This window comes from Orbicella franksi, chromosome 10 (genome assembly GCF_964199315.1).
Source record: "Orbicella franksi chromosome 10, jaOrbFran1.1, whole genome shotgun sequence".
NCBI classification, from domain to species: Eukaryota; Metazoa; Cnidaria; class Anthozoa; order Scleractinia; family Merulinidae; genus Orbicella; species Orbicella franksi.
Window position 1 is genome coordinate 16,018,007 of NC_138154.1, and position 25,448 is coordinate 16,043,454.

The 25,448-nt window shown below is 40.8% G+C and overlaps 1 protein-coding gene across 1 annotated transcript; it reads right to left on the minus strand.

Moving 5' to 3' along the window:
• Nucleotides 1–492: 492 nt before the first annotated feature.
• Nucleotides 493–23,856, minus strand: LOC145499342 (netrin receptor UNC5C-like). Its single transcript, XM_081478850.1, has 12 exons — nucleotides 23,084–23,856; nucleotides 20,706–21,014; nucleotides 20,158–20,454; nucleotides 18,302–18,472; nucleotides 17,081–17,344; nucleotides 15,699–15,779; nucleotides 14,890–15,021; nucleotides 14,053–14,658; nucleotides 7,587–7,867; nucleotides 6,385–6,528; nucleotides 5,619–5,798; nucleotides 493–3,907 (listed from the first exon to the last, which is right to left on the minus strand). The coding sequence occupies exons 1-12, from the start codon at nucleotides 23,187–23,189 to the stop codon at nucleotides 3,329–3,331; spliced, it is 3,150 nt and encodes a 1,049-aa protein (XP_081334976.1). The 5' UTR covers nucleotides 23,190–23,856; the 3' UTR covers nucleotides 493–3,328.
• Between the last annotated feature and the right edge of the window lie 1,592 nt (nucleotides 23,857–25,448).

The window sequence follows — 25,448 nt, forward strand, 5'->3', positions numbered from 1 at the left end:
TCCCTGCTGACTCGAACTGTTTTTTCGTTTCTCATGAGAAACGAGACAGCGTCTGAGTTGTGTTTGGCTATGATTGCATGATTAAAGTACTAATAATATGTCAAGATTAAACGAAATATCCTTATAAACAAAAGTGACACCGCACTCAAACTGAATACTAATAAAATTTGTGGTTCTCTTCTTTTTGTTCTACAGCACCCTAGATCTGTAGTCCCCTTCTTCGAGAATGAACGAGCAGTGTGGCGATTAACTGTATTACAATACAGTTGCCATTACAACCAGTTTTACATCATGGCTTTGTGTGTATCGGGAGACAATTTTGTCAATTGAAGTGTGTCAAATATTTGTCGAGTCAATATGTAGATAACTGAGGCTCTCATAATGCGTCCCCAGGTAGCGCTGGAAGGGAATCAAAGGGACTTAGGACGAGCTTTGTTCCAACGCCCCAACCCCTCCCCTCCCCCCCCCCCCCCCCACACACACACACACACGTGCACCCAATTCCCCCATCGGCCACTTCACTCTCAGCCAGTTCACAGGCTAGTGGTTTTGAGCAGTTGGCAAAAAAAAAGAAAAAAAAAAAAAAAAAAGCAATAGACTCATTTCAAAACAATTCCTTGCGTTTATTACCTGTTGATTACATTGTGGTTGGCTCATGAAAACGGACTAATTAAACTCCAGTGCCAAAGCAGTCGCGATCGGTTTAGTAACGGAGTTATTCCTTAGCGGGAAACGATGTGTGAACTTAGGTTGGTTACGGATTGAGCAGAGTCCTGGTCAATTCTGTGGTTCGTCGATCACCGAGAAGCCAACACCACACATAGTGGCCATAACAATGTCCATGACTATGATTTGGATTTTGGATGGGAAGCTCTCAGCAAGGATTGATTCAAACTTGTTTTCTCTTTGCGGTCCCCATCTGTGGGTCCATCACAGCTTTAAAAAAAAAAGCCAGCAAGTTTCGCGGAAGCGTCGCAGACCTAATCGTTAAACGATTGTGGTTAAAAGAAGTAAAATAATCAGAAACTTGTCGAGGTCATTTTGGCGAATCCGCAACTTTCTCGGAGTGCCTAAAACTGAGGTGTGGGCTGAACGTATAGAACTGGAGATATAAGAAAGTAATGAGCAAATTTAACATTCGAATTTTACGCTTGGAAATTCTGGCCTACTTTTCAAGGCGCTCCATTTCATTTAGAAATTCTCCTTTCCATTACGCCAAAATAGTCGTGTTTTGACCGAAATTTCCATGGAATCTTTCAGCGGTTGTTTACCATTATTTACCCAAACAAATCCGGAAATTTCGGTCACAATTTCCATATAAATGGTAATACGTGGCTCGACCGACCGGAAAGTTCCGAATAAACGGAATGTCTTGAAAGGTAGTCCAAATTTTCCAAACAAAAATATCCAAAATTGAAAATGTGGTTACCATTTGTAATTCTTCAACACCATCTTGGTATTACAATCAGGTCAAAAATAGCGAAGCGCGCGAGTGACGTCATAACTCAGACAAACTCAGACAAACAAAACAGAATAGTGGAAGATTTGGCGCTTTTTCAAGCGCGTAAGCAAGTGTTCCTAGAAACAATTTTTAAAACGAAAATCTGGTGTTCATTTTCCTCCTATTTCTCTCGGAACACGCTAATGTTGTCTGACTCTCGCGGGGTTCCAATAATTTGCATTCTATTTTTAGACTTCGCGCGCTTCGTTATTGGAGGTTGCAGAGTAAATGGTAAACGGACAATCCGAACGGAACTTATCGTCAGACCTTCTTGCTTACCATTTGCACAAATCGTTCACTAACCGGTTTCTTCGTGTAAATAGTAAACAACCATTGTCTGTAATGTGTGACAATCATATCTTTTCACCCGAAACAAAAGTCAACGTAGAAGTGAAATCGTAAAAACACTGGCTTATAAAGATCAGCGATCAAACCAGCCACAAAGTTTGGATTCGTCAACAAATCCTCGAGTTTCAACATCACTTGGTCAAGATTTTTATTTGATATACTCTACAATATCTATTTCGAAGTGGTTTTTTTTAACAAGTATTTCGTACAAGTATTTTCGAAAGATTTTTTGAGAAATTTGACCTTTAAACTTTTTAGACGTTTTACACTTAATTTCATTCAGTGATACAACCATAACTTAGTTAGCTTAATTCGTCGCAGCTTTGTAAGCCGGATTACAGCAATCTTGATTTCTATGTCCCTAACAAGTTGTTACTGTTTGTGTCCTGGATTTTAGTCCCTTATTTACTTCACTTTTAAAAGAAACTTGCAGACATCTTAATGAGTACTGAAATATAACTTATATAAAATAAAAAATAAACTGAAAAATAAATATAACTTTATCCTTGTCGTAAACAAAATCACGAGGGGAACCAGGATCGCGCGTGCTTTAAAAGCGAACTACTTACTTCAAGTTTGGTTTTAAAAGATTGCCTCTTTAAAGAAACACTAACCAACTCGAAAACTAAGAGATTGTCTAACGAAGGCAATCCCACAGGACTTGCGTCAGTTTTTCAAGACTTTGGTCTAGCGTCTCATTGTTCAGTAGCATTCCACCATGTCAAACTGTAAAATCAAAATGAGCTGTGAAAAACGGTTTGAAGCCAGTCACGACTATAAACAAAACACTGATTTAATCGACTTTCACCTAACAAGATACTTTGAACGTGACGAGCCAGACGAAGGTCCGCGTAGGTTACTTAGTAACCCGGCCTTGGTTTCACCGAAACTTTCGACACGTAAGGTCCTGCCCTTAAATGTAAGATGAGAAATTCTGGATAAGTTAGACCAATAAAATCTCCGTCTTTGTTGAACTGTGCCTGGATAAAATTATGAATAAAACAAGTTGCTCTGGAAGTTTTTAGAAGGTGAGTATGCTGAAAAAACTGTATGCGGTCAGAGGAAAAAAGTTCGCATTTTTATAGAGCCATGATCTGGCTATGTCAAAATATTCACCAGAAACTCCGTCTGGGGATTTGATTTGAACTATCGGTAACACTACAGTTACTTTTGCTGGTCGCGGGCAGAGTCGTTATAGACGGCTATTTTCTGGAATGCTTCGGAGAATCGTTCGGAACGAAGGAAATTACTGAAGGCAGGTCATCAAACCATCTTTGAACAACTTCGGAAACGTCCGGGTAACTGCACCTTGCCAAGCTATGCTGCGAATCACGGCGTTGTCATACTAAAATTGAACTTGGAGCAAGCTCTGCAAGTTATTCAGTCGTAAGATCTTCGGCTACTTGTCAATAGTTCCTGGACAGTGCCTGTTTCCTTTGAAAGCTCCACCAAAGGAGAATTCCGGCTCTCGGCTACGAGTTAAACTGTCGTTTCTTTCCGCGCATGAAGCTGACCCTCAAAAATCTCAACTGCGTCATCTCTTCCCATCTGCTGAAGAATGTCCGCCATTTTTTCCAGAGGATATTGAAGTTTCAAACTGTCTGTCGTTTCCCAGAGATTAAAGAGGATTTCTGTTGGAGAAAAAGCGTTCCTACTCTCAATCCATCGAATGTCTGTATAACTCAGCCCGATTTTTTCCGCCAGAACTTTCCAATCGTATTCGTGTGGAGGATCAAGAATTACAGAAAGCTTACTGCGTAGCTCGCGACTCAGTGAGTGTGCAGTCGGTAGTGACTCGAAACCAACAGAGAAGTAACCAGAAGACATTTGTTTCAAGGAGACTGGGGACGCAGCAGCGTTCCCGCCACATGTTCCAGGCACGTCCGCTTGCGAACGTTGCCAAAGTTTAGTCAGTGAGCCAGCATTGACTAGCGCAGTGGAATGGTCCACTAAGCATGGTGAACTTACAGCCTTAGGCATGTTTGTCGAGTGTTCACACGCACAAGTCAGGTTAGCGGTAGAATGGTTCGTTCCTTCCCCAACTGGGCCTGGGTTTTCCTGAAACAAATAGATAACAAATGTTTAAAGTTAAGAACAACTTATGCCCACAGTATATAATCGATCTCTTTAAAAGACAACAAAGTAACTTTTATTTGAGAAATGCAGACTTTGTGATCCCACGATTCAAGACAGTGACTTACGGAAAACTATCAGTGTCGTATTTGGGTCCAATACTAGGGGCTGGACTTCCCAATCATGTAAAATCATTAAGTTTAGAGAATTTTAAAATTACATTAGGAAAAGGGATTTAAACACTTTAATTGATGCGAGCAGCGGATGCAATTGTCATATGTGTTCACCTTGACTAGTACTATTTTCATCGTTCTTAGTTAACTTAGTGAACATCTGCAGCAAAGCGAACACCTGCAGCAAAGCTTCCAAGGGTCTCTACAACATCAGGCAACTTAGGAAGTTCATTTCAATTGAGGCTACTAAAATTTTAGTTCACGACTTTGTGACGTCGCACCTAGATTACTGTAAATCACTGCTCTCTGGAGTGCCCCAATATCAACTGAACCACCTACAAAAAATTCTTAATGCTGCAGCAAGACTTGTATGCCTAGTGCCTAAGTTTGATCATATCACCCCCTATTTAATTGACCTTCATTAGCTACCTGCTGAGTTCCGGATAAAGTTTAAGGTTTTAATATTTGTGTTCAAGGCGTTAAACGGTATGGCTCCTCGTTATATCTCAGATCTTATAAGGAAAAAGTCATCTCCTCGAAGCGCTCTGCGATCTAACGATCTCATGTTGTTAGTTATGCCTCGAACGAAATGTAAGACATTGGGTGATCGGGCATTTGCCTATGCTGGGCCATCAATGTGGAACAAGCTTCCAAAGCCCATTCAGATGGCGTCAAACATTTACTCATTTCAAAAAACAGCTAAAAACATATTTGTTCAGAGAAGCCTATATCATTCAGTGATAAATTTTATTACTTTCATCTATTTTTTTTATTTGTAATGCTACTTTTTATGTTTTAAATTTTTATAAATATGTGTATTTTATATTTTTTTAAAATGTAAAGCGCTTATGAATATTTTATATAATTAGCGCTATATAAATTTGATTATTATTATTAATTCTCTTTCGTATTTTTACATTGATAGATAGGCTTTTATCTTGTAAATAGTTATAACGTTTAAAAATTAATTTGTACATAGTCCTAAGGATTGTAACTCTTTTAAGGTGTCCCCAATTGGCAGCAATGCTAAATCTCATTGACACGTAAATAAAGCTATTATGATTATTTTCAATAGAAGCCATCGTTCAGTCGGTCAATCAGTAAATGATGTTTTAATCTTCTCTCGTGCGAATTAATTCCTTGTGAACGACGACAATACTCAGAAAATAAAGCAACTGCGATTCTTCATTGCTATTGTCGGTCGTTTGGTCACCTTGGGTCTCTTCTTTCCAATGCATAAGAGTTATTGCCCAAGCGCGGGGCCGTCTCTGTCCATAAACACGCAAAAAAGAGAAACCTGCCCAATATCCAGCCGTCTTGACCGAACAAGCCTGGTCAATGAAGGATTTATTATATGGGATGAAGAAAAATTTCTTTTGCGGGACACAGCGCGTAACCCCGAGCGGACAAAATAGCGCTATCTTTCCCGTACGGGTAGCCAATCACAGCGCAGGATCTGGTCCATCTTGCCCGCTCACCAAACTAGCCATATAATAAAAAGTGTTATTTAATGAGAAACTTACGCTGGGTCTTTGTTTGACTGACGTTACCACGTTGACATCTCGTTCCTCGCCATCTTCACAATCCTGCCTCGCTTTAAATTTTGCACGAAAGTGCGACACACTCGTGTCCGACAAGGAGAATACGAATGTGCAGTTGGGCATGCGCTGAATACCTTCCCAAATGTCTCGGAAAGGAATTTTCTGAGGAACAACAGATTTAAAACACACAGTGAGTATAATCTAGACATACACAAAAAAACTAAAAAGAAAAAATCAATAAATTAATTAATAACTTAGACATACAGAGGATGAAAAACGCAAAGGAAAGTGTCGAGATGAAAGGGGCTGGGATAAGGGAATGGCCGCAATATTTCCAGTTAACACTTAACAACAGAATTTTGATACGGGATGTTGAGTAGAAAAATCATTAACTTTTGCAATTGGAATTGACGGGATACGGGATATCCGATCTAGGCCTAAAATGAACGGGATGTGAGACACTCAGACTGCCCCCTCCGACCCCACCACGCCCCGCCCTCCGCCCCGCCATGGTCCGAGCTTGAGAGTTGTTGTAATCTTGAGCGTGAATCTTTAATCTCACACTGCCTCTCCCCACCCAGGTCATTATTATGCTGCTTACCACTGGGTGAATGGCGCAGTTTGGCCCGACGTTACTTTGTACTCTGACATAAGTCCAAGCATAAGGTTGCTCCAGCCCAAGAGCGCCCTTACAATGTAAGGATGTATGTGATTCTTAGAAAGGTATTTAATTTGAGTTAGCGCTTACATTAACGTTGTCTTCGCTCGTCCACCCTGGACGAACAGATTTAAGTTCCACAATCAGATCTCCTCCCCCATCCTTAAAGCGAAGTTGTTTAGGTGCCTCGATCGTTTCTCCTCTGTACTTCTTTATTTCTTGATTGTGTACATCCTGAAAAGCGACAGAAATGTCCGTTATTAGTATAATGATTACTGACAGGGCTTCAGAAGAATTTAAATTCACGTTTGCCCTTTGGAAAAGCATCTCTCAAATTTTTGATTTTATTTTTGGTGGTTTAGTTGACAGACGACTTGCCTACGCCCTTGCTCATCGGGCAAGTGACAATGAAAAGCTATTAAGGTCGGCATACACGAGGAGACTAGTTCCTGTGACTAGTTCCTTGTAACAAGTCGCGGGGACGAGTCCCATCGTAAGAACTAGCCATTTTTACCACAAAATCTAGTCGCAGGGCCTAAAATTTGGTCCCTGCAACTAGTTCCACGAATTCAAACTGGTGTGAATTTTTGAGACAAGTCCCTGCGACTTGTTCCTCAAAACAATTCGTGTGACCTGCTCGTGGGACAAGTTCCTGCAACTAGTCCCTTCGTGTAAACTCTTCAGGGGACTAGTTGCAGGGGATAGTCCCCTCGTGTATGCCCACCTTTCTATGATCTTATTGTCCCGGTCGACCGGACGATGCTTTTTTTTTCAGCCCTGAATGATACCATCGTGTTTTGACAGCATCAAAAACAACATTGATCTGGGGCCCGTTTCTCGAAAGTCCCGGAAACTTTTCGGGCCCGTAAAGCCATTTTTAGTCCATCTGTATCGAAAAACGGAGAAGTGTATACGCCTGAAACTTCTTGTATGAAGGGAACCTCTGTCCATATTAAGAATATGTGAATAAAACAACTTTGTAATCGTAAGGTTCTAGATTTTGCAATGGCTTTCCGGGCCCGAAAAGTTTCCCGAAAAGTTTCCCGAAAAGTTTCCCGTTCTGTCCCTTTAGCTGGCGTTGTTCTCGGTTGTCCCGAATTCAATTCCTCGGCCAAGCTTGAAAAAAAAAACACACTTACCGGTCTGCCTCCTGCTAGCTGGGATTTTTTACCATGTTATGTTCATTTACGTTATTTGTTTCATCGTTTGATTCCAGAGGCCCCGAAAAACCCCCATTAAGGGAGTGGTCAATTAAGATACTTATCATTATTTTGTTAAACAGGTTCACACACCTCTATTGCTGCTGGTGTGCCTCCAACACAATACACCCTAACAACACAGTCTCCATTAACCTCGGGAGGTGTGACGTAAGCCAGAACTTGCACATCTTTAGGGGCCTGTTTATTAGCCGCTGATTCTCCAGTCAGAGCAAAGTAAGTGAAATGATCCACCATCAAGTGAACCATGTTCGATTCCACTACAACATGGGAAGGCTCGGAGCCATCCTGCTTATTGACATCAATCAACTGCTTCCAGTCTGCAGCCGTGCTGGGCTCGCTTTCATTATACTGGACTATTGGAAAAGGAAGAATTAATACTTTAAAAAAAACTGGCTCGGGTCGAAACCAAATACCAAGACTTCTTGATGGAAAAAACTCTATCACAAAGCAAGCATGGGTAGCAATAACGCGGCATTAAGAAACGGTATACAGTGTTGGTACATTTACAGGTAATGCTAGACGTGACGGCCGGGTAACCCCTAGCGGGGTATAGGGACGTGAATCTCCTTCCCTCCCCCAGCTGTTCGTAGGGGTTAATTTTCCATAATTTTGAGACATTCAGAGACGTGCAAACAGCCTACTGTCAAATTTTGAGAAAACCAGTCAGAGCCGTGGATTTCCGATAGTGCAGAATGATTGGCAATAGCGCTTTTCACGGTTACCTTTGCTCATTTGCATTACAATAAAATCTAGCATGTATGTGAGGCAATTTCGGGCTATTTTGTAGTTTTAGCCCGAAATTACATTGGATTACATTGTAATGCAAATGAGAAAAATTAACCGTGAAAAGGGCTATTGACAATAAAATCTTGTGTTAGAACTGAAATAAGGGTTTGAGTGAATGACTGGATTGTTTAAAACTATCATGTCATTCACACATACCCTTCTTTCAGTCACAGTTTTTAAAACATCTACTGCTTAGTAACAAAGAAGCCAACCAGCTTTTTTTTGCGGGCGGGGGGGGGGGGGGGAGAATGTAATATGAGGAAAGATATCATGTAGCAGTAATGCAAGTGTCTCACTTACAACAAACTACACAGTCTGTTCAGACTCTCCAGAAGGACGAGACATGAACCTTACAGCGAATTCAAAGAAAGCCCCACCTCCAACTGAGAGATTCCTCAAATGTTCAAATTTCACAGAAAAAAGCTTGAAACGGAGCCTGGGAGTTCCTTAGTGTGGACAATTTTGTGCAGTATGGTTACATGATTCAACTACTCCTTCAGTCAGTTTGGTTGACACTTATTCCATTTTGTATCACTCTCTTCCATCCTGTCCCATAGAAAGTAAAATATAAGCATCGCCTCCCTGCTTTTTTCGCTGTCCATCAAGTGTCTAACAAAAATGCACAGGAGTACAAATGGTTGCTGCTCACAGAATCTACGCACAAAAGTTCAGTGCTAACCCAGAGTGACTTTGATACATCCTCTTCACTGTCCGCAGAACCAGATAATGGACCCTACAGCAGCCATCTCTCTTCACACAAAAAAATAAACCCTCCAATAGTAGTGCGGTGGACGACAAAACACTACCCCCTGTATTCAGGTTCCAATACAGCTGTTTCGAGAAAGGTTGTCTTACAAACGAGGAGAAGCTTACGAGGCAATGTCGAAAGGTGTTCTGGGTAATGGTGGTTTTACTGTTGCATGATTGAAGCCCAAGGCGTTTCAGCATGTAGAAGGAAACTGCACAAACCCGCGTATTAATAATTTCTCCTTACTTCTTGCTCAACACCGTGAACCTCAATCAAGCCACGCCAAACTCTCACTACCCACAATACCAATCGGCATTGTCGCGTACGCTTTTACCCTTTTTTCGGGAACCTTTGTCGAAACAGCTGTATACCAGGGTGTGAACGTAACGAGGTAGGGTATAATATTTGGGCTTCTGACTGGTGGAAAGTTCATACCTGGTGACTGTTACTAAGAAAACGCAATTTCACCAAAGTTATATTCAGTGAAAAATGTACCCAGGACGTAACTTTAACAAGGAAAAGGTGAAGCATAATGAGACTACATCAATCAATGATTCTCCCCGATTACTTTTGATCCTGTTCATTTGAATCATAAAAGCCACACTGCCTTACATGTCTTCTATAGAAGTACCCACATATGAAATACTCCCGAGTTTCAATAGCTTTGTTCTGTCAAATTTAACATTTATGAAATTCATCTTAAACACATTGAAATTTGCAGTTGGAGTTTCCATGTACTGAGGTTTCCTGTCAGAGAAACTAGTGGTGCCAGTGCCACCTAACAAAGATTCTGATCAGTTTTTGCTAGTTTTCATATCACTGTGTTCATTTTCCAACACTCTTAGCCAGTGAAGGGGAAGTGAAATGCACATGCTGATACATTTCACAGAACAGTGGACTGCTGGACCACCTTCTCTGCCTTGCTGGCTAACTAACAAGCAAGCCTAAACAGCCTCCTTTTCTTATAATCAGTCCTTTCCCACCAGGACAGACGTATCAGATCCGACCAGAAAAATTCCATAATGTAGCTATACAGAAATCTGGTGAATACCTCAGATTGATAATAAAATTGTATATAATTATACCTCTTGTAGTTACTTTGTGCACTGTAATAAGCCAATTTAATGGGCCATATTCTACTGTACAACCCACTAGAATTTAAAGCTGTTCCACACCCATCAAAGACAAGAAGAGGTATAACAAATATCTTACTAGCCTATTCTTCTCATTCGATACTGTGAGTTATGGATCCTCATTTTTCCCCTTCAATTTATCGCTCAGGCACTTGGGCCATGAATCCGAAGGGAAAAAAACTTGATCAATAACTTACAATACAGACCTCGAACTTGGTTAGTAACACCATAAAATAACCAATCAGAAGCAGCAATTCAGTGATCTCTGGAGAGTTTTCCAGGAGAGTTACCTCATGAATGTGAAATTTTTCTAGTCAAATTTCAGATGTCTCTCTAAGGGGCCAGGAAAATAACTGAGTTTAAGGAGAGTGGTGTTTGCTTATAGGCTCATAAGTAGGACTGGCTTAGCAATACTGGAAACCAGAGCAACACACCAGACATGAAAACGATACAAAAACAATCAAAAATCTCATCAAATGGAAATGTTTCCAAAGTTTCTTCATAGGTCAGTATAGCTCATAGACTACAAGTAGTACCGCTTTTACTTAGTCTGCAATGCATGACGCGAAAGAAAACCACCTGAAAAATGGGCGTGTGAAATCCTGGGGGCAAGAGGCACACTTCTTGCCCAAGGATTTTGCACTGCCCTTTTTCCTCGCAGTTTGTTTACCATCATGCTCAACAGACTAAGCAAAAGAGGGACCACTCACAGTCTACCTAGCCTTCCATAAATGTAGTCAAGAGAAGGAAATAATGAAAAAAAATTGCGTCATTTCCAGGGCAGTCATTAGGAGCCACAACACCTTTTTGAGAGGCTGTCTCCATAAAAACCAACCACTGATTTTACTTGGAAAATTCGATTTTTCTCATAAGCTGGGATTTCAAAGCCCTTACCTAGTCAATCACTAAAATGAGTTTCATTTGATTAAAAATTCTAATTGAATTTTTCTACAATTAATTGAAGTTTGGTCCACTCGACACAAGTTGCGTGCCTGCCAAAACTGAAAAAATAGCACATCTTGCTGGCACTCTAAAAAATTAATATTCACTCAGAAGACTCAATTCTTTTTTCAACTATAGAAATATCATAGCAGTTTGTTTAGCCATGTTGCAATTATAATTCAATATTGTTCCTTCAACGGTTAAAAGAAGATTTTCTACCCGTTAAATAGAGTTTTGAACCAAACACAAAAATAGCTCTACTTTGAAAGCACGTTTTAAAAATGTGGCACCTGTTTGAAACTGCTGAACTACATGAATAGAAAGTATAAATGGCCCTTAATTTAAAACAATAATAAAATTTGTCTGCCCACTACGTTTTCAAAACTAACGACCGCTTAAAGTTCAGGAAATTTTGAAAATATTCCATGAGTAACTAACATACTCACCTTTGTAAAGTGCTGCGATAAATTCACATAAATCTCTTACCTGGCTTCAAGATTAAAGTTTTGGTCCTTTGTAATAATCCTTAAAACCTAGGTAGCATTAAAAGTGCCAGCTTTTCCTTCCAGCTGTAGGTTTGTATACAAGGTTCATTACATGTTCCTCATCTGTGCCAAGCGTGATGGTCACAGACTTTGATGTTCTTTGTATTATACTGACCATTGTTTTCCTCGAAGCCGGTTTAATCATGTAGAGTCCTCTTGAAAGCTTCGTAGAAGCACTCTTTTGGACAACTCTCGGGACACATACATGTATAAACAGTAAACGGTGATCTGGGGATCCAAGGAAGGATTGGTAAATGCCACGGCCATTTTATGGTTACAACAGGTGTTTTCAAGTTCCCAATCTTCCCGTGAGCATCACAGGAATCAATGATGTGATACTCACGGGAAGATTGGGAACATGAAAACACCTGTTGTAAACACAAAATCCTTCCTTGGATCCCCAGATCACTGTTTACTGTTCATACATGTATGTGTCCCAAGAGTTGTCCAAAAGAGTGCTTCTATAAACCTTTCAAGAGGACTCTACCTGATTAAACCGGCTTTGAGGAAAACAATGGTCAGTATAATACAAAGAACATCGAAGTATGTGACCGTCATGCTCAACACAGATGAGGAACATATAATGAACCTTGTATACAAACCTACAGCTGGAAGGAAAAGCTGACACTTTTATGCTACCTAGGTTTCAAGGATCGTTACAAAGGACCAAAACTTTAATCTTGAAGCCAGGTAAGAGATTTATGTGAATTTATCGCAGCACTTTATGAAGGCAATTATGTTAGTTACTCATAGAATATTTCAAAATTTCCTGAACTTTAAGCGATCATTAGTTTTGAAAACGTAATGGGCAGACAAATTTTATTATTGTTTTAAATTAAGGGCCATTTATACTTTCTATTCATGTAGTTCAGCAGTTTCAAACAGGTGCCACATTTTTAAAACGTGCTTTCAAAGTAGAGCTATTTTCGTGTTTGGTTCAAAACTCTATTTAACAGGTAGAAAATCTTCTTTTAACCGTTGAAGGAACGACATTGAATTATAATTGCAACATGGCTAAACAAACTGCTATGATATAGCTATAGTTGAAAAAAAGAATTCGGTCTTTTGAGCGAATATTAATTTTTTTAGAACACCAGCAATATGTGCTATTTTTCCAGTTTCAGCAGGCACGCAACTTACGTCGAGTGGACCGAACTTCAATCAATCCTAGAAAAATTCAATTAGAATTTTTAATCAAATGAAACTCATTTTAGTGATTGACTAGGTAAGGGCTTTGAAATCCCAGCTTATGAGAAAAATCGAATTTTCCAAGTAAAATCAGTGGTCAGTTTTTACAGAGACAGCCTCTTAAGGCTAAGTGTGTTTCACAGGCCCGTGATGCTATGGCTGAACTTGCCTGTTGCTGATATAATTCACCCACAAAGCAACAAGTTTGTTACAGGTGTCAAGACCAAAGCAGCAGGTGACTCCAAACTTAATGACTGCCCTTGATTTTGCTGCTATTATAGCTGGTTGACTTTCTTTGCCATTTAAGTGGTCTAAAGAAAAGTTGACTGAGTTTTGTTCAACAACAACTCATGCACAGTGTGCACAACAACAAGTGGAATAGTCAGGGACAATGCAAGACCAAGAAAACAGAATATGAATTGGATCAATTAACTCAAAAGAAAACCTTTTTGGTCTTGTATTCACAAGCCCATAAATGACAAAAGTGAAAAATATATATTTCTTGATAACCATAAAGGCAGAGTGTCTTCAGTTTGCAACTCTTTAATGCATAAAGCCAACCTGACAACTCAGGAACATGTTCATCGATGCCATAGCAACGTGCTCCCTTCAATGATACAGGTCAAAGCCAGGCTTAGGGGAGAGGGGCAGATCTAATTTCCACAGGGCTGGTGACAGGAATTAAGTCCTCCAAAACATGACAATGCACTTGCCACCGAGGTAAAAAATTCACATCTACCACCTTGTGGGGATTGCCCAGATTTGCATTCTCTCTCTCTCCTCTCACTTAATTGCTGTCTTAATGGCAAATGAAGATCAGTTGGTCCAACAGCTACAGTTTGTAAACTTTATGCCTTGAAGGCTGAAGGAACTGGCTTCTTAGCATCAAAAAGTAGTATATTTATTGCTTTTGCCCTTCAGGGCTGGTGAAAAAAGAACCAGCTAAGGTTTTTTTGAAAAGAAAATTGCTCATACAATTCAGGCTCTGTTTTCTTGATATGTTAGAAAATCTCCACTTATTGCTATTGCAAATAGTTGATGTGTGAATTGGGCTCAGTCAAATTGACCTCAGACTGCATTAAATAAAAAAGAAAGTCAACAGGCAACAATAAGAGAAAAATAAAGAAGCCACTTTATTTCCCATTGTTTCCTTCTCCTGGCTACACTTACCAGGCTAGCATAGCCATTATCCTCACCTTTAAGATTCCAAGCTCCTTCTTCAAGAAGAGCACAGTGTGGCATACTCAGTATCACAGGACGCTGAAACTTAAGTCCGGTCGGACCACATTTTACTACTGGGCTCAACAACGACTCCTTGGAAGAGACCTGGGGATGCTCTTTTTCTTGGTCCACTATAGCTACATATATACCTTCAGTGCAACCTTCTGGGATAGCCAGTGGAGGTACAGTGAGGCTCACACCCGTGTTACCTATCGTAAACTTCCCTCCGTTGTGATCCACAAGTCCCCATGCCACCATTTTTGGATCGGCATTTTCTGGGATGTTGGATACATTCCACATCATTCGAGAGATTTCTGACACTGTTGACTTGTTGCTGACAGAAGAGTTTGCCCTTTGTTTGTCACGAGGCTTTTCCATCTTTTGTTGATCTATGATTTCAACTTCAATATGCATTGCCTTTGGAGCTTCTTTCCCATAGGATATTGGGACTGGGAAATCAAACACTTCAGAATCAATAGGAGATTCATCTCTCAGCTTTCCAGATTCTACCGCAGGCTCTATATAAGATGCAGACCGAGTGACAACAACCAATTCAAGGTCTGTCTCAGACGTTTTTACATCTGTAGAGTGATTTAATAAAAACAAGGTAAATGAATATTTATGAAACATAAGATAAGGTACAGTAACTAAAACCACGTGCTTTGTTTGGCCATAATAAAACCACCACAATATCTTTTTCAATAATTATAATTTGGCCTCCTAATACCAGAACAAAACTTTACAAAGATGTGGACTAGGACAAAAGGCAACTCCGAATTGGCCCACCGACTGGCCTTAGCTTGCTTGCATACCTTCATAATGTTTTGTGGCTGCACTCTTCTGACTCAACTTTCTACGATGGAACATATAATTTGCCATGAAGAGTAACGCCAATATCGGTATCACAAAGGCAAGTCCCACGGACAAATACAGTACAAGGACACCTGGAAAATACGATAAATGTTACAATATCATTAAGATTTTCCACTACAGAATTAAAGCAACTGAAATCCACCATAAGAAAAAATTATGCATCTGTTTTACTGTAGCTAGTTGGAGCTTTATGCCTTCCTTTCAAATGTGTGGTTCTTGAGACCCCCCACCTCTCCCGCCGAAAAAAAAACCCTTGGACTTGATGAGGATATTATTTTCTAAAACTGCATATTATCAGAGAAAGGCATCATCTCAAAGCACATAACATGAGGATTGTACTACCTGATGTATGCTTGAATTCTCAGTCTGGATTAGAACCCACCACACTAACTATTGGTCTGCTGCTGCATTTAACATCACTACAGTAGACATAGAATTTACAGATACAGAATTTTCTCAGGAGGGGGTGCACCACTAAGAAATGGCGTAACTGACTTGTGAGGTAAACAAATATAAAAGCAAATACGAAGAAGAAGGCTTCATCTCAAGGGGGGTGTGCACCCCTTGCACCCTCCTCCTAGATCCGCCCCTGCACTGGCAGTAAATTGTGCAATATGACACACAGATGGCTAAGGGGCAGATTTTGCCATCTTTTTCTGCCAAAATCAGATGACTAAAGTCACTTAAGAATTTTGTAGGCACCCAGCTATTTTTGACAACCCAGTATGACATGTCCTTAGAATCCTACCTGATTTAACTGTGGATGGAGTTGCACCCTCTGGTTCGTCTGTTACCAGCACATTGCAGCCCCCTGTTTTACATGCTTTGGCTGGTAGAGAAGACAGACATTATGCTTATATAGACTCTGTATGATTGTTTCTTAATTAATACAAGGGTAAAAGGTTAGAAAAATTAAGTACACAGTCAGGTGAATGCAATTATAGTAACTGATCCCAACAATAGGTTACTGACTGGGGCAGAATTAACTGACTGCCTTACAGATGCAGCCATTGTAGATAGGTTCCATAGAGATTGGTGCATGGTCCAGATGGAACATCAGCTGACTGTTGAAGAGCTGTTCACGCCAAAGAAAACATGTTGGCAAAGAGCAGGCAAATGCAAGTCTGTGTGCACAGGTTGAACTATTGATGTGTATACAGCAAGGCTCATTAGTTTGTACGAGGTAGCTTGCTGTCCAGACTGGGGCTTCCCATATGAGACCTTTTCATATGGGGGTGACCCCCGATTTGCTGTGTTCCCACTGTTTGTGTTTTAACACTTATATTTACAATCATTCTACCCTGGTCCCAGAGGTCCTTTCATCCTTGGCCTAATAAGGTGAAAAAGACATCATGATAGGATGCATGCATCTTCTGTGTACATCTGTTAGTTACCACTGACCTGTACTATAATGCAGACCCAAGCTGGCATTGCTAAATGTATCAAAAGTATCCAGGGTTTACAAATGCACCACATTTGGCATATTTTACCCTAAAAATTTATCTGTGACTCCAAAGGATTCTTAGAGGGAGTAATCTTGAATCTAGCCTTAAAAGCCTAGAAAATGTCTGAAGAATTAATTTTGATTGCCTGCCAGGAAAAATCAAAATTGTAGTGAAGGACCACAAAATCAGGGGTACTGGCAGTTGATTGAAAAGTCACTATGAAAAAAAAATCCATTAATTACTGTTTTGCTGTGTACATTCTGTATCCTATTGTCTCCCATAGCTGCCATTTTCAATGTAACTGTCTCCAGTCAGTGGTTCTCCAAATACCACATCATACATGAAGTACCAACCTGCCACAGGCTCAAAATGGCATGCATCCTCAAAGAAAATGAGTCTCCAAGAAATGACACAACAGGCTTTAATTCAAAAACAAAATTTTGTCTGGAATGCATGGACAAGATAATTTACATGGTTTCATTTTGACGGGGCAAAGCAATTTGAGATCTCTTGTTCACCCTGTGGAGAACTGTCAAAAAGGAAGAATCCGTTCAATTCGTAAACGATGGATTACCACACATTTGTGAAGAAGACAAACTGACCTCCATGGCTAATTGTAAACCCTGAATATCAGGTATTCAAAAATACAAATTTTAATGAAAGGAACAAAAACTATGGAACTTACCAGAGTCATTATAGACTGATATGTTGAAGGAGCAACTTGCTGTCTGGCCAAACTCGTTCTTCACTACATACTTTATAACATATACATGACTTTCCTCTGGGAGCATCACAGGTGGTTCTGCCCATGGTGGAAAAACTTCAACAGAAAACTTTGTATCATTTTTCTTGTTGCGGACAAGAGGTTTATCCCAAGAGACAGTTTTAGATGCCACAACTGACCGGTTGATGTACACATCAGTGTGATTTGGGCATGTTATTTCCACATCTAGAAACAAAAGTACAAAGCCTGTAAGTAACAGACATCCACCTACCGATAGCTATATTCTATACCTGTATCTCTCCATGCCATAAGGCAGGTAAGGCTTTGACATTCCCTTGCCATCCATTTGCTACTACAGCTCTGACAGTCACTCATGTCTGCCACCCAGCTGTGCGCCTTTCTTCCTCACTCATTCTCCTCAGGGCTCAACTGTCACAAAAAAAAACCTTGGGGCCAGCTGACCTATAAGTTTCTCAATTTAGTTGCCCACAAAAGTGTTTCAGTGAAAAGCGTTAAAAGTTATTAGTCACCAGTGAAAAACAATCAGTCTCATTGGCGACCTTAGCGGTTGCAAAGTCGAGCCCTGCTCCACCACATTGTTTTAAGTTAACCTGGTCTTACAGACATCTACAGTACATGTTTATCACTGTGCAACAGATAACAAACCATATTTAACTTAGTTAAGCTGTGATTATGACTAAGATAATACAAAACAATAGTTATTAGCTGAACCCAGTATGATTTATAAGCTTAATGTGACAGGATTTTCAGGCCATGAATTAACGAAGCAGCCCCTGGGATCCTTCCTAGATCTACCATTGGTATAGGGGCAAGGCCCCATTAGGGGGAGGGATCTAAATATCTCATTAATTTTTGGCCTTAGATATATCTTGTATCCTGTTAATTCCAATTCAAAAATTTGCAATTTTCCTTCTCTATATCCAGGGATATCCATATCCCATAAAACTTTTTCCCCAAATTTCCCACATCCTGTTCATCATAGGCCCTTTGGGATTGCAAGGTCAGCACTACAACAATTGCTGAGCTGTATTTTGATCCGAGCATATGAGAAAAAAAATTAACAACCAACCTTAACCAAAAACAAAATGTCAATCATGAAAGATTGACAGGCAAATGAGTTGATTGTAAGATCCCGATAAGCTGTTGCATATTATATATTACCTGGACAAATGTGTTGACATTGTTCTATTTTAATGCTGTTGCCAGTGCAGAACTGTCCTCCGTTCTCTGGCGTAGGATTTGAACAGAAGCGTTTGAACATCTTTGTTCCATTCCCACATTTAGTGGCATCACAGGGTTTAAATTCTGTCCACTCCGACCAGCCACCATCAACTATTAATAATATAACATAATCAAGAATAAAAAAAAAACTATAATTATGTGCCTGTAAATCTCACTTCAAGTGAACTCAAAGTCTGTCTGCACATAATCAGAGAAATGCAAAGTTCCAGATGACAATAATTGAAGGAGTGAGTGGAAATAGACCCTAAGTGACACCAGGTAGACTGCAAGATTCTCCTTGCAAATGGCTTTCTGCTTCCTTCTATGAAAAAGGATAATTCAATGTGAGATCAAGATCTAGAGTCAATTAGGGCTTTTTTCCACTCTCCCTTCAATTTCACCTGGCTCTAAATATAAATGAAAGGGATTCTATCACAGTGCTGGTCCACAGTTGTGGTCAGTACAGTGCTAAAATTATCCCTGAGTGCAAACTTGCTCTTGCATGAGCCACTCCTGGAACACCACATAATGACGATATTTTAAAACTAAAGTCAATTGTTAAAGGGAGAGGAAATTGTCCAGTCTACTTTTCACTGTTAGTAACAACATGTTTTAGTAGATGTGTAGAAAATTAACACTCACAGTCAAGTCTCAACAACAACCACTGATCATGAAGTGTATTCTAACTGCCAAAATAACCTCTTGACAACACCAAGTTAATCAATAACTGACAAATAACTTGCATACAAAACCCCAAATATTCCTTATTGTAATATATAGGAGACCAAACTTGATCTATATCACATGTTATCAGTCTCTCTTTCTGATTGGTTTCTGTATTATTGATATATTTTGATTGTGACAAGTATTTAAGTGTATATGTGGCAGGTTAAAATGAATTTCAGGTCAAAATTTTTTTAAACTTGTTTCATTTGAATCTTCCTTTGCATACATGCCAACTCTCCCAGTTCATCTGGGAGTCTCCAGGATACGAAACGAATCTCCCAATCTCCCATACGGGTTACCAAATCTCCCGGATAAAAAATGACTTTGAACCTTTCAAAGACCTTGTTCCACTAAGGCTGAAATTGTATCCATAAATTGATACAATTTCGGGGTTTTCAACTTGTTTCACCGTTTCTTAATGCATGTTTTTGCATCGTTGACTTTCAACCACACATCGACAGAAAATAAACAAAGGCTTTCTTCATTATATCGGCCATATAACCAAATGCCTGATTGGATCTCTGTTTAACCAATAACAAACCACAACAAAAGCCTCCTGGTTTTCCCGCTAATTTCCTGCCCCTGCGTGCCATTTCATGAGTGATAGTAAGATTTACAATGGGGTGGGGGGGAAGGGGGTCATTTTAGGGGGGGTTGGGTTGATGGGGGAGGGGGGTTGGTGGATTTTTTTGGTGGGGGTAGGGGGTGGGGGGGGGGGTGGTGTCTGGCAAAAAAATCTCCAGATTTTAGATCTCCAGAGGTTGGCATCTCTGCCTTTGTTCCACATTTATTTTATTACCATAACCCTAAAGCAAAAAAAAATACAAATCAAACTAGTTTGAAATCATTTTGACCTGAAATCATTTTAAATTACAACACATATGGTACACTGCAATAAGCATTTTTTTCAAATAAAAACATTGCTCCCCCTCCTCCCCCAAAGAGGCCTCATATTACACCATTCTCCACAATAGCCAGTGGCCACTTTCATCTGTTCCCAAGGAGGCCATTCTGGAGAGGTTCCAGTAGAGTTACAATTCTTTTTTGTTACATGCAAGTAGTGAACTTACCATATACATTTAACTTGACAATGGCACTCTCACGTCTTCCAACAAGGTTTGATGCCACACAAGAGTAGTCACCACCGTCTGATAATTTTGCCTTCCTGATAATGACAAGAGAGGAATTGCTGTCACTTTTCACCAACAATCTTCTATTCTTGTCTGTATCCACAGGGTTACCATCTTTCAACCAAGACACAGCAGGGCTTGGGTTTCCTGCTGGGGGCTTGCATCTTAAAGTAAGCAAAGAATTTTTCTGAACTCTGGTGTTGACTGATGGAAAAATGACAAAGTCCTCATCCAGATCTGACATGAAATAACAATAAAAAAATTATACAAAAGTGCAATCAATATAATTACAATTATTGCTAAAAAAAAAAAAGTACATTTAGACTATTCAATGCCTTTGCAGATCACACAGTTTCCTGGCTGTTCCGGACACTGAAAATGTTCAGTGCCACCTACTACAAAACATTCTCTGTCTAAGTCTTCAAATTTTTGGGAGATCCCTGAGTAGCCTATGCACCAAGAGAATCAAACACTGAACACACACTTACAAGCTCTCTGAACAGTTGCAGCACGGCTTCTTATAACTTGTCCATTGTAGCCTGTGGCGATACAATTGCAGAGGAAAACAGAAGTTCTATTCTTGATTTGACTTTCAGAGATCTCAGCAATAAGAAATGTCACATTGTCAATGTACTCATCATTTAATATTACTCTGGGTACCAGTTTCCCAGAACAGTTGAACTTGAGCTTTGACACAAATTTGGCCTCACAAGTCAAAGTCCCTGGAGTATTTGGCAAGATAAATTTGTCATCTGGCTCTTCTGTAAACTGAGGGTTTACTGCCACATGGCCAGCAGCTGTTATTAAGAAAAAAAAGAAGCAGAAGCTTGATTACTTTCCAGATTCCAGATAATCATGTCATGTTGGATATGTTGTGGTTCAATTTTACTATTGCTACAATTGGGTGATGTACAAACAATAGTCTCCATTTGACACGAAAACATGCTTGCATATTTGTCCATGGACATTATCTGTTCCGAGAAGTGAAGAGCTTTCAGAGAGCAAAGCTCCAGGAAAACAGGCTATGAGCTTTCAGGAACAGATAATGTCCATGGACAAGCATCCGGGCATATTTTCGCACCAAATGGAGGCTATTATGTTTATTATCCTTCAAATATTTTCCACAACAAACACAGTTTTGAAAATTGGAGAATATCACTCAGATATTCCCCAGTTTTAGCTGGGGCATATTGAGTCATGTGACGCATTTAGACAGATCCAGCGCAAGCGAAAATATTTGATGGAATATAAAATTGACTATATTACACTGAATATGAAACAAAGGAAAATACCAAAGTGCACCAAGGTTTATATAGAACCACAGCAGATCCCTTGTTCCACACTAATGTCATGCTGACATGGATAGTAAATCTAGCAAGTACCAGCAGGTGATATTGTAGTGTATAATTATAATGATATAGCACACCAGACTGATTGGCATTTACTGAACTAATGAGAATATAGAGGACACATGATAATTCTTTGGAGATCAGCCAAGATTTGCGTGCTTGGTGTAGTCACCACAATGTGTCTGAATATGATATTTCAGTATATTGCAGGGAACAAAAGAGATTTAAATACGGTAGTGCCCAAATCATGTTTCCCTTCAACAAATACATATGCAATAATCTTCCAGAATTTATTGGCCAAACCAATTAAATGAACTATTGATCAACTATTGATTAACCACACAATTGTATCTATAACAAAATTCTTGATCGTGATTGGTTCTCTGCACACCGATTTGTCACATAATTAGTGCATGACATATGGGTATCCAATTACAGGTATCCAACTTCTACTTTTTGTAATCTGATACCTGCAATTGGATACCTTCACCAACTGCACATCAATTACATGAGCTTCAATGGTTTCTTTCTTAATTTTTCCTCCAGTTTCGACAACTTATGGGAAAAACTTCTGACTTTTTTGCTCAAAAGAAGTTCTCATAAGCCTTCTCTAAAATCAAAAAATTTGTTATTGACATGATTAATTCATAATAGTGTGGACCTCACATCGGACAAATTTCAGGGAGAAATAGTGCTCATAATTTCAAATCAGCCTCAAGCTACGCACTCAAACAATTTAACAATTTATCGCCTGATTACTCCCTGAATTGTACTCCACTTGGCCCAATTGCTATTAATTACAGAAAATTAATTTTTAGCACATGCTTGACGTAGCTAACCAATGCTGAACAAAAAAAATTGCTACCAATAGTTCTTCTGTTTTACTGTCAGGTTAATTATATGTCTCTCTAGCCAGGAATACAAATTTTATGTTGCTCCAAATACAATACCCTTTTGTGAAGAAAGATTTGACAACTAAGAACAAAGGGGCTTATTTGACAAATTAACCGAAGTGCAAAAGCTCTAATTGACAGAACGTGCCTTAACAGGTAACCCTAACGTTCGACGCCACAATAAATACGACACTAAATATCATTCTAGCAACATGAAAAATACAAGATTTTTCCTCCCATGCGAAACAGAACGGGTCGCAGGCAATTTTAGCAGAGCTCTTTTAACTTTTTTCAACGGGAAATTACGGTTCCACACACATTGTAGGCTTAAACTTACATTTGAGTGGTTCTTTGGAGGTTTACATCTGTTTTACGAGAGTAGAGAACAAAATTTACAAGCTGCTTTTCAACGTAATTTGTACAAATAAGTAAGGTACAAAGGCTGTGGTATGTCTAATTAAACTACTGTCTTTGGTGAGTGATCATTGTGTACACAAGCACGTTTTCGAATTCTGTCGAAGCCCTGATCTGAAGCCTACAGTAGACTCTGAACGGCACCCTAAACATGCGTTTTAAACGCTCAGTTGCTGCCGCTTAGTAAAGGAGGAATATGAAAACACTTACTGGAGTTTTCTTTTCCAGTGAGAAACCCTGGGGACCTTCCTTTGCCAAAGCTCGATCCAAGCGCAGCATGAAACAGAATGATGAATAAGAACATGCGGCCTTCCATGTCGATGTATTGGCCAAGGCTTCCTTCAGGTCGTTTTAGGCTTAAAACTCGTCTTCAGCAACTTGTAAAACGTTTCCTTCGATAAATGGATTGTCGGAAGACATGCTCGTTAGGAAATATTGAAATGTCCTTGACAAAACCCTGATTGTGACCAAAAGTTTTCCCTTCTTTTACGAAAAAACAATCTAAAATAAACCTCACGTCACTCGTATGCCCGCGCGGGACTGACCCTAAACAAACCATGACGTCATTACGAAAATACCTCCCGGAAATGTTCAGGAGTTCAGCGGTTCCGAAGTTCTCAAACGTCACGCGACACGTCACGCTATTTTGAGAATATAGACTCCTGCAGGGACTCCTGCTATTAATTCAAACCAAATACTAAGGGCCGAAGTTTAGACCGGGGTTTACAAAGAAATGTATGCCAGCGGGTGTTGTCCACTGGCATGTTCCGAGACGCGAACAGTTTTCCGAGCAGCCTCTAGGCTGCCAGGCGTTCACTAATTGAACGCCTGGAAGAGGCTATTTCCCGAGAGCGAAGCTCGAGGTAAACAGTAGGCTTCGACGAGCAGATAATTTCTTAGGACAGGAGCATATTTACGTCCTAATAGGAGGCTATTGCGTTTATTATCGTTCAAGTACTTCTCGCGAGATCTTTTGAAAATTGAGGAATATCACGTAGGAATTGTACAGTTGAGGCAGTACGCACCTCTCGGAACGAGCTATCTGATTGGCTGAAGTGAAAACTGCAACATTTTCCACTTATTGTGGCTGCAGAAACAAAATCTGTTGTAATTGGTGATTATTAAAACCTAATTTATGGGTTGTCAGGGTTGTGAGTGTTGTCGGGGTTGTCAGGGTTGTCAGGGTTGTTAGGGTTGTCTGGGTTGTCAGGGTTGCGAGGGTTGTCTGGGTTGTCAGGGTTGTGGGGGTTGCGAGGGTTGTTGGGGTTGTGAGGGTTGTTGGGGTTGTGAGGGTTGTGAGGGTTGTGGGGGTTGTGGGGGTTGTGGGGGTTGTCAGGGTTGTGAGGGTTGTTAGGGTTGTCAGGGTTGTTGGGGTTGCGAGGGTTGTCAGGGTTGTTAGGGTTGTCAGGGTTGTGAGGGTTGTCAGGGTTGTCAGGGTTGTTAGGGTTGTGGGGGTTGCGAGGGTTGTGGAGGTTGTCAGGGTTGTTAGGGTTGTGAGGGTTGTGGGGGTTGCGAGGGTTGTGGGGGTTGTTAGGGTTGTGGGGGTTGTCAGGGTTGTGAGGGTTGTTAGGGTTGTCAGGGTTGTTGGGGTTGCGAGGGTTGTCAGGGTTGTTAGGGTTGTCAGGGTTGTGAGGGTTGTGGGGGTTGTCGGGGTTGTGAGGGTTGTTAGGGTTGTGGGGGTTGCGAGGGTTGTGGTGGTTTTCAGGGTTGTGAGGGTTGTGGGGGTTGCGAGGGTTGTGGGGGTTGCGAGGGTTGTGGGGGTTGCGAGGGTTGTGGGGGTTGTCAGGGTTGTGAGGGTTGTTAGGGTTGTCTGGGTTGTCAGGGTTGTTGGGGTTGCGAGGGTTGTCAGGGTTGTTAGGGTTGTTAGGGTTGTGGGGGTTGCGAGGGTTGTGGAGGTTGTCAGGGTTGTGAGGGTTGTTAGGGTTGTGGGGGTTGCGAGGGTTGTGGAGGTTGTCAGGGTTGTGAGGGTTGTTAGGGTTGTGGGGGTTGCGAGGGTTGTGGAGGTTGTCAGAGTTGTGAGGGTTGTTAGGGTTGTGGGGGTTGCGAGGGTTGTGGAGGTTGTCAGGGTTGTGGGGGTTGCGAGGGTTGTGGAGGTTGTCAGGGTTGTGGGGGTTGCGAGGGTTGTGAGGGTTGTGGGGGTTGTCGGGGTTGTGAGGGTTGTTAGGGTTGTGGGGGTTGCGAGGGTTGTGGAGGTTGTCAGGGTTGTGAGGGTTGTCGGGGTTGCGAGGGTTGTCAGGGTTGTCGGGGTTGTGAGGGTTGTTAGGGTTGTGGGGGTTGCGAGGGTTGTGGAGGTTGTCAGGGTTGTGAGGGTTGTTAGGGTTTTGGGGTTGCGAGGGTTGTGGAGGTTGTCAGGGTTGTGAGGGTTGTCGGGGTTGCGAGGGTTGTCAGGGTTGTCTGGGTTGTGGGGCTTGTGAGGGTTGTGAGGGTTGTCGGGGTTGTCAGGGTTGTTAGGGTTGTCTGGGTTGTCAGGGTTGTCGGGATTGCGAGGGTTGTTTGGGTTGTCAGGGTTGTGGGGGTTGCGAGGGTTGTCGGGGTTGTGAGGGTTGTTAGGGTTGTGGGGGTTGCGAGGGTTGTG

Bases quoted from the DNA above. Each gene is read 5' to 3' on its own strand.
- LOC145499342 (XM_081478850.1), bottom strand. From the start codon at position 23,189: ATGGAAGGCCGCATGTTCTTATTCATCATTCTGTTTCATGCTGCGCTT. The intron at 17,345-18,301 runs GTAATATATAAT...TTTTGTTTCTAG, and splicing joins ATGTCAACACATTTGTCCAG to ATGTGGAAATAACATGCCCA. The intron at 15,780-17,080 runs GTAAGTTCCATA...CTTCTCTACCAG, and splicing joins ATCAGTCTATAATGACTCTG to CCAAAGCATGTAAAACAGGG.